Source organism: Crinia signifera, chromosome 1 (assembly GCF_055691185.1).
Source record: "Crinia signifera chromosome 1, ASM5569118v1, whole genome shotgun sequence".
Lineage (NCBI taxonomy): Eukaryota > Metazoa > Chordata > Amphibia > Anura > Myobatrachidae > Crinia > Crinia signifera.
This window is the reverse complement of record NC_139217.1, coordinates 295,519,016-295,531,731: the sequence shown is the minus strand read 5'-3', so window position 1 is coordinate 295,531,731 and position 12,716 is coordinate 295,519,016. Positions and strand designations below refer to the sequence as shown.

The window sequence follows — 12,716 nt, the reverse complement described above, 5'->3', positions numbered from 1 at the left end:
CCCATGGGTCCATGTTCTCTGCACACCCTGTACCCACTATAGATAAACCACCATGACATGCCCGTGTTTTACCCTGGAGCTAAGATTCATCATTACACTCCACCATCAGTTAACTCATTAAATAGTACACCTGGAAATGTCAGTGCTAATTTGCAGTTAAAGCACCAGACAACAATCTGATACAGATATTAATAAATAAGCTTAGTACAACCAAGATACCTCGTATTCTTGAGAAAACTTCAAGTTGTCATTAGCTTTCAGTCTTTCAATGTGATCAGCAAGCTCTAGAATAGAGATTGGCGGGTGACTGGCCATACCTGCAATAGAAGAAGAGGGAGAAACATTCTGTGAAGACAGACAGAACTTCCAGGGTGCATACATATGTATGGAGTACAGTTGCAAAAAGTACAATGACAATGTGCGAGCAGTAAGGATGCTGTTATGTGTGAGAAGCAGGCAGATAAGTTTGGTTACTTAAAGCTGTTCATGCTTTGGAAGGATGGTCCTTAACACATGAGTAGTCACCAAGCATATTCCCAAAGCCAAATCGCCTAGCGTGAAGGGCATTATTGTGCAATGAATCATGGTATTAGCTAGGTAAAAAAAGTGACACAGTTAGACCACAGGTAGAGACATCTATTTGATATCAATTCAAACCCTTTGTTCTGCATTGTATGAAATGGAAACTTAGATTAAGTGATGAGAAGGTAGTGAACTAGAGACAGAAAATGAAAGGTTCCTAAAAGAGAGGGTAAAGGAGAATTAAAATGACTAATGCATAATGAAGCAAAACTAACTTGAAGAATGGAGGTTACCAGAGTAACCGGCGACACCTGAACCTGAAAAGGAAATGGGGTATAAATAAAAACTGATTTATGTCATGAAAAAAAGCAATGGGTAGCCTAATTCATTTGCTTCCAGAGTGAAGCGAAAAGGCAGGTAACAAATAACAATGGTTTATGGAATGACCAATATGATTTTCTACAGTGAAAGTAAAATGCCTAAATTGAGTCAAATTGCCAACCAACATCATAAAGCAAAGTGGTTATATATAATCCAAGCGGTCCCCCGACACCCTGGTACCCCAATAGGGGAAAATGGCTCTGGTGCCTTCCTCCAGGAGTGCAACCCTAATATATGTGGGCAAACAAGCAAGTGGCACTCACAAGACTTGAACCAGGTATATCACTCTACAGTGCCTTAATATGACATTTCAGGGGACTCTGGTTCCACAAAATGTCACATTAAAGCATTGTAGTGTGATTTACCTGCTTCAAGTCTCATCAGTGCCGTCTGCTTGTTTTTGATTCATGTTAACATTATATAAGAAAATTTAATCTTTTTTACCCAGCATTTTTTATTTGAATTTAAACAACAACTGTGGGTGACATTGGCATTTTTAGCACATATTTTGCACATCTCTCACATAGATGTTGGCACTCAATGGGTTAAGTTAATCTATAACTGTTGACACTCCAACTGTTGCTGACATATCTCATATTATTCACAGACACTGGTTGACTAAGAATTATGTAAGATATGGTTCTACCCTTTAAGGGCACAAAAAGGACTCCCAACCGCCTTGACCCAATCACAGGTCATATGAGAGGCTGAACAGAAGTGCATTTGCATACCTCAAATGATTTGTTAGGACTAGTAAGGAAACACTGATAGACTTAGGGTGTTTAATCTGAAATTATCTATGAATATTACATAAAAACCTTAATTATATGTTTCTTGGTCTCCTGCGGCTATACTGCGTATAAAAAAATAGTTTGTCAAATTCCTTTAAATTTCAATAAAATATACAGAAATATGAAATGCCTTATTAAACAATTTTGTAATGTAGAATATAATTCCTAAATAGCTGCATTTAGTGGTTTTGTTAAAAAAAAAAAATTATAATAATTATATTTCTCTATACTATTCACATACTATGAGGGAATTTACCTCTGGCTTATTGATCCCTGAGTCCATTGAAATCGCCCTGATGGTAGCACAACTGAGCACTTATTGGGGATAATCACCCTGTTTATGAAAGCACAGCTTTGAAAGTACATAGGTGCAGGATCTTATCCCAGATTTGAAAATGGAACATTTCTTTCCAGATTTGTTTTTTTGGGGGGCTAATTAAATTCCCACTTATTTTATTATAGCTATGGAAAGCCTTTGGATGGGACTGAAGTACTGATCAAAGCTGCAAAGATTAAAAGCCAACTGAAAATTGGAACTTTGTTAGTAACAACAGAAAATAATCAGTATATTTGCAGATACGCAAATTGAAGACACATTCAAAGACTCATGCACATACAGTACTATGAAGTGACGTTTAATACCAAATTACAGAAATAAAACAATAATAAGCATGGTGGTAACTGAAGAACAAAGGATTTGGCGTCTACTCAATCCATAAAGATATAGGGACAGAGAGACATACTGTACAAGCCAGAAGTAAATTCAATTTGGGCAACTACATTTGTATTTAGTATTCTATAAAGACAAAAATTCTTGTTTTTATATATACCATGACAAATGTATGGCACATTCACTTAGAATAGGTACATTAATAAATGGTCCATTTATAATGTACTGGTAAACTATCTGACATCAATATAATTTTTAACATGCAATCATATAATTGTGAAAGCACTTCTATAAATATTATTTGGTTTATATATGATACAGTCACTTTGTAGTATGCAAGGTCTGATTTTAGGTGAGTCTAATGGAGCTGAGTTTTGTGGCTGCAGTAAATCAAACCCAATGGACAACTGTGGCCAAATGTAATGGTGTGAGAATTAGAAAGTGGTAAATTTTGTGAGAGTGTTCTATTTTTTTTTTAAAGCGGCAATCAATAACATGGCAAAATCAAACTGGTCGTTCCGTGGAAATGTTAGGGCGTTATCCTTAGTGTGTCTGGGCTGTGATAGGCAGAGAGCCAGGCTTTTTTGCATAGACACCTTTCCATAGACATCTCTCATTTTCATTGTACAGGCACCAGGAGCGGATGGTGGCAGGGACAAAGGCAGCGTAGACCTGGTATTTGCAACATCGCTGCTCTCTCCTGACTTATAAAAAAGTTACTTATTCACAAAATCTAATCAAGGGAGTAGCTGACTCCAGTCCTCTAGAGCTACCAACAGTTCACATTTTTCAGACAACCTAGATGGTGCACAGGTGTAGCCATTACTCACTCACACATTTTAAAACATTCACAGCTAGAGCTAATTACTTTCCTTGGGATTCTGTGAGTACATCTGGAACACTTTTACTGTTGGTAGTTCTCAAGGACTTGAGTAGGCTACCTCTGATCTAATCAAAAGAACCCAAAGTATCTCCAAATTATAAAGCGTCTAATTGATTTTAACAGGCTTTTACAATGTTAGTAGTTTCTCTAAGAGGAAATGGACGTATACAGGTGAAAGAGGCTTTAAAATAGATTTTCACTTACACACGACGGATGTGTCCATTTTGTTGGCTGAACCAATGCAAACAAGAATGGAGTATGTAAGTTGATTAGGAACCATCACATGTGACACAGGACATCACTGGCCAGAATATTAAAGGTCATTACTTTAAGTCACTATTTCTTTGTTTGTTATTAACTTCACTTTTTCAAGCATTTATTGGCAGTGATTTTCAGCTCTTAATTACAGTATTTCAGTATTTCAAATAAAGGATGTTGGTTCAACTCTTGAGTAAATTTATAAATTAACTCTGCTACCGCAAGTAGACATTAGTCACAGAGCCACAAGCTATGCCAGGAAATCTACACGTTTTGATGGAATAATAAACTACCATTTCTATAGAGACAATGAAGTCAACTTTACAGGCAATTGTTTAATAAAGTACTTACCTTAAATCCTTGATTTATGTATTTTTGAAGCTAATATATATTAACCTTTCCAAGAGGACATTCTATGTTATTTAATGGACTGCTGAGTCAGTAAAAATTGCTTAATGAAAAGAAAAACCATTTAATCTAATTAAATATTTATGTACTTAAATTAGCCATTCTTCCCTAATTAATAAAAGCAGTTATATTTATAAATAAATATATACAGTACATGGTTTAATGGCTTCAGGATTAAAACGACACTATTAATATGTTAAGGCAATCACCTTGAAGTCTCCTTGATGCAATAAAAACTTTCTTATGGCATGAAAAGAAATCTGATGGACAATTATAGCAGCAAAGAGTAGTAAGGCCATCTTGGAATTGGAGGTATAAAATGCAAAGTCAATATATACAACTTGTCAATGGGTTCCACCTGCATCTCTAGAAGTTAATATACTACTGTAGTATAGTGAAGTCCATATAAAATGTAGGGAGGAGAGATCCATTTGTGTCTACATTTTGATTAAATTAAAAAAAAGGTGTTGGCCAACTTTGGTACAGTATGTCTCTCTATAAATGCCACTGGTTTAGGACAATGAACCAATTCACATTTTATAAGATACAATTAACATACACCTTATTTACCCTAGATACCTATAGACTTACACATTTCTTTACAGATGACATGGATGGGAATTATGAGAATGAATTCTGCTTCTCACCTGGTGTTTGAAAGTTAAGGCGCCGAAGCTCAACAGGATCAGTTGGATGATGTGATGGAATCTCCTTGTTGTTAGGTAAGCTGCTTTTCCTCGAGTCTGATTCTGTCCTTTTCCTGTAGATGATAATTCAAAATACATCACATTATATTGCAATACATTCCATCACATTTATTTTCTCAGGTGCTTCAAAATGTTCAGTACATAATATACATATATCACACACATCTATGAACATATAACAAGACCATAGGTCAATGATACTACAATATCACAGTGACACACCTCTACAATACCAACAATCATGCAACATATGAAATCTTTCCTTTTTTAAATTAACTAACGTAATATTTATTAAAAATGGAAGTTTGCTTTATAAACCTTCCTATACACCTTAGTTCCAGATCTTAGGGCAGTATTAGCTTTGCTCACATCTGACCATCTCACTTCCTCTTCCCTTTCTCCCTTTTTTTCCTGATCAATGGGTCTGTCTTTTCTTCTGGTTTCTTCCCCCCTTATTCTGAATCTTCGGTACTTGTGTAGTTTCACGGCGCCAGCATGGCGCCGTGCGTCTGAGTCCCTTTGCGGGGCTCGCTTCGCTCGCCCACGCTGCGGGCTCGGTGGCTCACTACGCTCGCCACGCTATTTAAAATCAACTCCATGCCAACATGGAAAGTGGAGGTATGAACTATCCATGTTGGCATTGAGTTAAGTTACTTTTTTGGACATATTTCGTGGCGAGCGTACACCCGGAAGTAGCTGGCGCCATGAAACTACACAAGTACCGAATCTTCTTTTAGATGTTTTTTCTGCCTTCTTTTTTTTTTTTTTCTTTATTAATTAATTAATATGTTAAAACTGCATTCATGCAATGTTTGTATGGATGTTTTAGTGACTCAAACTAATCACTATTATGTAGGGATGCCAATCCTAGGGCATTGATTAAATCCCTGGATTTGCGATTGAAAAAGGCTCAATCTCAGGATTCACTTTGGGATTGGAAACTCCAATCCTGCAAATTGAAATCCTGGTTATTTTGGAGCCAAATACCAGGATCCAGCCGATCCCGATCCCAGTGTTGGCCACCCTACTTGTATGACATCGTCCCAATAGAAACTACTGCATTCAAATTTATAAACTGACATGTACATAAAAAGACGAAGTCGTAAAAATAAGATTCACAGCAATTAATTTTTGATTTCTGTGTTTCCATGAAACCGGCCAAAGTGTCAATGTTTGTTAAGAAATCATTGACACAGAGACAGATGAAGGCCTCCAAGTACATATTAGCTCATTTATGTATTGTCAATTTGCTGTAGCACCTAGATTGTGCTGAGGAACCAAGAGCATTGCGTTCTGTAAACATACTCTATGGTAAATTGTTTTCTCAACACTGATGAAATCCCCCTGTAAAGGATCCTCTACATCTCCGTGCTGCAAATCAGCTAGCATTTGGCTGGGGTGGGTGAAATGAGCTAGACCCATGGCTGAGTTGTTTAATGTGTCACAAAAGAACTCATCAGTTTCCTATCTTAATAAAATCTCCTGCCAGTGTCATTTTCACTGAGCATTTTCTGCTCACTTTTAGCATAACAAAGACGAGGAGTTTATTACCTATATAGAGGTATTGGAAACATTTAATTATTTGTAGGTGGCGATATCAGCAAACTGAATACTAATTACACAAAAAGCCCAGGCAAGACAAGCCTTACAAGTGAGCTCAAGAAGAGAAAATTAATCAATTCAGTGACTTGCAGGCAAGGTCCTTATTTCGAATAACAAAGCTAAATTATTAAGTCTGGTTTTGGAAGAAAATAGGAACACCTGATAATGAACCAGTGACTCGCACATACACTAGCTTCGTTAGCATAACAAATACTCCTTATTTATATGTTTCTGCTATTAGACAATATGGTGGTTATTCTGGTTGACATGCACGGATGCAAATTCGCATTGACTACTATTTTTAGTTTAGTGTTCATGTGCAGAGAATGCAACGCGCATGTGCCAACCTGTTAGGACTCTGATGCTTGCATTGCTGCAAGCGTTAATCTGTTTGCAAGTCCCATAAGAAATCAAGGCGTGTGGTGGGGGCCACATTAGGTGCGGCCTCGCGGCACTGTGAAAATGGGCGTGAACCTGAGCGTATGCAAAGGGAGTGGTCCAAAAGTGGTGGGTGTTGTTTTCGCAAACCTATGCATACAATAGCAGTATTGGCCTGAAAATTCATTTGCAAATCTAAGTGACTCCTAGGTGTCTCCTGGCTGCAACCAAATAGCCCAGTTCATGCAAGAATAATCAGACCAGACAATTGCTAAAACACACACACACCTGCACACACTACTGAGCCAAACAACATACAAGTTTCTGTTATTAATCTGGCTAAATCTATTATCAAGGCCATTCCCGATTTTGCATTATTTTAGCAACATTTCTAAATACAGTACATATACATTAAAACATGAGTATATACAATAACAAAACAACTCATTTTCAAACACTTTAAAATTCATATGCTGGACATTTGTATTATACATGTATTATGTATTTAAATGTAGTTGTGCTAATAAGAGTTAATAAAGAACACAGGGAATTAATAAACGTGTCCTTGCTAATTAATAATGGCCACTAATGATGAAAATTGACTTGCAATAAACACAATGAAGTGAGGCCATTCATGTAATTAAGCATAGTGTTGAGGATGGCTTGGCTGCGTGTGTATGGTTGGAGTTGCGAATGAACAAAGCGAGTCAACCAGAATAAGGCCCTATGTTCTTATTTTACACAGCAAGCCAGTTTGTGACAGCAAGTGTTTTTTTCGCATTTCAAACCACAACCAGGGTTGTTTCTTCCGCCTTTTTTAACAAAGGCTGCCTTCTCGCAGCCTACGCTGCTGCTGCTGCCGCCTAGCTGGCTGGGATTGGAGATGCAGCGGGACAACGGCAGAACGTGCCCCGGGACGCTGCCTCACTGGACGGACACACACAGATGATGGGAAATCAGCAGCCCTAATCTAGCGATCAGGTAACCCACTGGGCTCTCCCTAGTCTGCATCCGGCCGTTAAGAGCAAAGATGTAAGTGGCCAGTAGGTGGGCAGGAGCACGGCAGCTGTGTGTGTAATATGCTTGTGTGTGTTGTGTGTGTACATGTGCATACTGTTTGTGTGTGTAGGAGGGCATGTTGTTTGTTTGTGTGTGTGTGTGTGTGTGGGGTTTGTGTTTACATGCTCATGCAGAAGTGTCCAAAGAGTGCCAGTATTCTGGTACTTCTGCCACTGAAATTTATTTTAGGTGGGTGCCCTGGCAGTAATTGTAGGGATGCCAGGCTGGGGGTGTGGGTGCTGGAGGAAGGGCAGCGCTGGGGCTGAAGTGCTTTACTCAGACAGGTATATTATTACCAGAGAACTCAGGGGTAGATGTATGAACCAATGGTAAGTGAGGTGAATTCATTAATGAGTTTGGTATTTTATCACCGACCAATCAGCTCCTGATTGTTAAGTTACAGACTGGCTTTAAAAGGGGACAGTTAGGAGCTGATTGGCCGGTGATAAAGTACCTGTCACTTTATCACTGCTACATACATCTACCCAACAGTCTGGTTTTACAAGAGACCCCCAGAAAGTAATATATTAGTAAGTGAAAGGGGTGCATGATGATGATGTTTTTTGTGTGTGCATGTGCAAGCTGTTTGTGTGTGTACATGTGAATGCTGTTTGTGTGTGTACACGCATGCTGTTTGTGTGTGTGCATGTGCGCGCTGTTTCTGTGTGTGTTTACTCACCGCCCCTACCCTCATAAGGACATGTCCCCTTTTCTGACACATGCAACAGAGAAACATTAATCTTTTCATACCCCCACTTCAAAATTCCCACTTCGACCACTAATATACAGATGGAGCCCCTCTCTTTCAAACTTAGCGCTCGCCAGAACCTCCCCGCTGGAGAACGCTGGCGGAGAGGGGCTCCATCAGACTGGGATGTGCGTATGTCTCACAAGCAAGCACGACCCAGTCATTCGGCGGCTGGGCGGAGTGACCCTGCCTGTCTCCGCTTCAGGGAGATGGGCTGGGTTGGGGGGGTTCGGGCGGCGGTGGGGAATGGCGATGGCGGCAGGGAGCTCCGTCTGAATGGGGTGCACAAGCCCTTACAACTGCAGGCGACAGAAGAGGGGCACTCCATCTGTGTATATATATATATATATATATATATATATATATATATATATATATATATATATAGCTCTAGCTATACGTGTGGTGGCACACAGGAATTTAAAATGCTGTACCCTTCAAAGGCAAACTAAAGGTACTGGGGAGACAAAATTGTTCCCTTACTATTATTGAACTTAGATACAGTATGAACTATGAGCTTCAGCAACTAATCAGCAGTAGGCATTTACGGGTCTAGTGCAGGTTAGTCAATGAAAGCAGGTGTCTGATTTTGCAACTAAGTGGAAAGTTAGTAAATTAGCCCTACAGCCTGGAAAGAGAAAGGCCGCATGCAGCGTTCTCACAGCAGAAGTACTTCTTGTCTAATAGATGGCAATTTCATATTCAGTGCTGTGTGTCACTATTGGAGTTTTAAATTCTGTTTCTGGCTGGAAAAGCATGAAGTCCTAATATGCCCATGTGAAAAAAGCCTCATATAGCGAGTTTCACAGTCAATTTCTTCCTGAATTTATATTGTGTTTTTCACATGACATTTCATCACACAGTAAATACACCTAAAGGTATAATCAATTTGGTACACAAGAGCTTGCGAGGCAAGCTTAGCAGGACATCACAATCAGGTGAGTTACTTAAGCCACTATGGTTATTACAAGTGGCTGCTCTTAAAGTTACTTAAACCACCATGGTAATTTTCACTGTAAAGCTGGGTACACAACTAAAGGTATATTTGTCCAATCGGGTTGGTTGGAACAAAAATCTGGTAATGTACAGTGGGGGTTATTTTGGTTCACTCTTTCTGACAAATTCCTTCTTATACCCCTTTTACACCGCCGAAAAATCCGGGTCAGCGGCGGGTCAGACCCGGATCTTCGGCGGTGTAAATCCCTAACGCCGTGTCCCTTTACATGGGACTTCTACCCAGGTCCTGACCTGGGAAGAACACGGCTAGGACCTGGGTAGAGGGCGGTGTAAATGGGAACGCCGGGTCGGATGACATGAATGGGGAACGTCCAACCTGCGGACCGCAGCGTCCGCAGGTTGGACGGATTGTCAGTCTGACACTGACAGCCGCTGCTATACTCTGCAGACAGCAGCGGCGGCGGGGGAGGGAGGTGAACGGATGCCTGTGTGCGGCATCCATTCACCTCCTGTCCAATGGCGGGGGGGGGGGGGGGGTGCGCGCAGGGACTGGGGGCAGATGTAAAATATGCAGAGAGAATTTTATTTGGGTGAGTTATTTTGTTTCTGTGCAGGGAAAATACTAACTGCTTTATTTTAACACTGCAATATAGATCTCATTTTGAAGTAAAACTCCACCCAAATCTAATTCTATCTGCACGTTATATCTTCCCCACCTGCAGTGCACATGGCTTTGTCCATCTAAGAAGGAACTTGTCAGAAAGAGTGAACCAAAATAACCCCCTGTATGGCAGCAAATGTCAGTCAACCGTTTACTCCCTATCACTGGGAAATAGGCAAAAAAGGTCCATTTTATAATCTGGTTAAGCGCTTTTGACTTAACCAATGTATCAAAATGACAGTTTTGTCTGTTTTCCTGTGTTTTTGAGTAAAGGTTTATTTATCATTATTTATTTATTAACAGTTTCTTATATAGCGCAGTATAGTCCATTGCGCTTTACAAAGGAGACAGTGATACAACAAACAGGGTATTTACAGACAGTCAAAATGTAGGAGGGCCCTGCTCGCAAGCTTACAATCTATAGGAAGATTGTATAAAGATTTGATTGTCAGTTGCTTTGATACATTACCAGATTTTCGCTCTAACCAGCCAAATTGGAGAGATACATCTTTAGGTGTGTAAGAGATAAGTGTCAACATAATACATGTATTAATTAATTTTTTTTTGTGCAGTGATGCCAGGAGAGGAGGTTTTCTTTTATTGTACGTGGTAGAATTTTGCAGAGAGCCTCAATACTTTGGGATTACCAGTATATTCAATGGCTTGCAATTTTGTTTTCATTAATAGCAACATAATCTAGTATTTTAACATTTCTCACCTGTCTGGTTTACTGCTCCATTTTAAAGTAGCAAACAAAGAAAAGATGTAATGTTAATTGATAAATAAAAGTAAGATAAATACACATTAAATATTACTCAGCAAAGTGGATGTTTACTGTTAATGCAATAGCCTCTGCAGTAAAACATCTCCAAACAAGGGCATGTTATTTAAAAAATTATGCTTCAGAGGCTAAAAATCTGATATCCAGGTCTTACATACATGTCCTAGGGGTTAAAATCAGATTAAGGGTGACATGAACAGTGGTTGCCGCACCACGAACCAATAGCATAGAAACACCTACAATTTTGTACAACGCAAGACAGATATAGATGCTTTCAACACGGGCTAGGAAAGGGTATGAAAAAAGGTCGACATGCTACGGTCGAAAGAGTTAAAAGGTCGACACAAGCTTTAGGCTCACAATAGGAAGGTCACCAGTTAGGTCGACATTTTTTTTCGACACAGTCGACATGGACACCGGAAAAGTGCTCCGCTGCGCTCACCATGCTTCGGGCTCAGTGTCTCGCTGTGCTTGGCACACTATTATATTCTTCCTCCACGCCCTAGTGGATGGTAGGGCATAAAGTACCACCTGACCACACATGTTGGCTCAAAAAAAACCATGAAAAACCCATGTCGACCTTTTGACTATCGACCTTCCTATAGTCGACCTAATGCTTGTGCCAACCTTTTGGCCCCGTCGACCTTAGCCATATTGAAGTTTTAATGTGTCGACCTAAGGCCTGTCGACCTTCAATTGTCGACCCAGTGTATGTCAACCTTAATAGTGTCGACCTGACGAACGTATACCCTAGAAAATATATATGTATTTATTAACCCAAAATTCCAGAATGTACAGTAAACTATAAATGTTCAATGTGAAACTTCAATGACTCCTCATTTTCTTCCTATTTTATTCCATTAAGTAAATCAGGTAGCCTGCATGGCATACTCGCCTAGTACTCAGACCTCCAGGGCAATACAATGTGCATCATCAGAGCCTGACCGTTGTTGCACAAAATCTGTTTTACATCACTGAGCAGCAGGGTGTGGTAATGATAACAGATCTACCTTGAATAACACATGATTAAGTGAAGCAAGATATGGTAAGGTGGATGACCTACCAAAATAGGGAAGTCCCCTGTCTCCTTGATATTCTGGAAGAGTAGACATTATGCCTAGATAGTTCAAATGGTAAAGGGCCAGATGCACTACGTTTCAAAAGTGATAAAATGGAGAGCGATGAACAACCAACCAATCAGCTCCTGCTTGACATTTTTCAAACAGTCTGTGACATGGCAGGTAGGAGCTGATTGGCTGGCTGTTTATCACTCTCCATTTTATCGCTTTGAAGCTTAGTGCATCTGGCCCAAAGAGAGCACAAATTATAATAGGACTATGGTGAATGGACAAAATATATATTGAGGTGGCGTTAATATTAATTTTAGTGAGGGAGAGGAGCTACTTAGATATATACAGTACAGTATACTAGTATGAGCGACTTTGAATTATGTGGCCTGACTTGGGGTTCCTAAACTTGGCAGTTAATTCAAAGATTTCTTTGCTGTGTTTTTAGATAATAAAAAACAGATGAGCTTATTCAGATTTTTTTTGCTAACATTATGTGATGTAACTTACCTTTTGTACAGAAGAATTGCTATCACAATACAAATGATAAACACTACAGCTAGAACTGGTCCAACTACCCAAATCAAGCCCTCTTCTTCATCTGTCATTGGCTGTGGGTCAAGTTCCATTGAGACAACCGGATCTGAATAGGGGCTTGTGGCATACATTGTCTGCAAAAATAAAACAAGCTTTATTTAAAACTCACACAATCATAGAATATATTCTAATCAATCTGACCAAGGATTAGCAACTTTGGGACTTCCAGCTGGTCTTCTTTCATTTCCAGCAATGATTTCTGGAACGCGATTGACGCCAAAATGAATTTTTTTATATTTATATTTT

The 12,716-nt window shown here is 39.5% G+C and overlaps 1 protein-coding gene across 35 annotated transcripts in view; it reads right to left on the bottom strand.

Moving 5' to 3' along the window:
* Positions 1–12,716, bottom strand: part of PTPRD (protein tyrosine phosphatase receptor type D) — a 1,589,668-nt gene that overhangs the window by 72,006 nt on the left and 1,504,946 nt on the right. For 15 of the 35 annotated variants that reach the window (XM_083185941.1, XM_083185948.1, XM_083185943.1 and 12 more), the window contains 5 exons: positions 12,384–12,544; positions 10,744–10,758; positions 4,561–4,673; positions 798–839; positions 220–317 (listed from right to left, as the gene is read on the bottom strand). In XM_083185941.1, coding sequence (XP_083042067.1) covers positions 220–317; positions 798–839; positions 4,561–4,673; positions 10,744–10,758; positions 12,384–12,544 — 429 coding nt within the window. The remainder of the gene's footprint in view (positions 1–219; positions 318–797; positions 840–4,560; positions 4,674–10,743; positions 10,759–12,383; positions 12,545–12,716) is intronic. The other 20 variants (XM_083185956.1, XM_083185957.1, XM_083185958.1 and 17 more) reach the window with 5 other exon arrangements.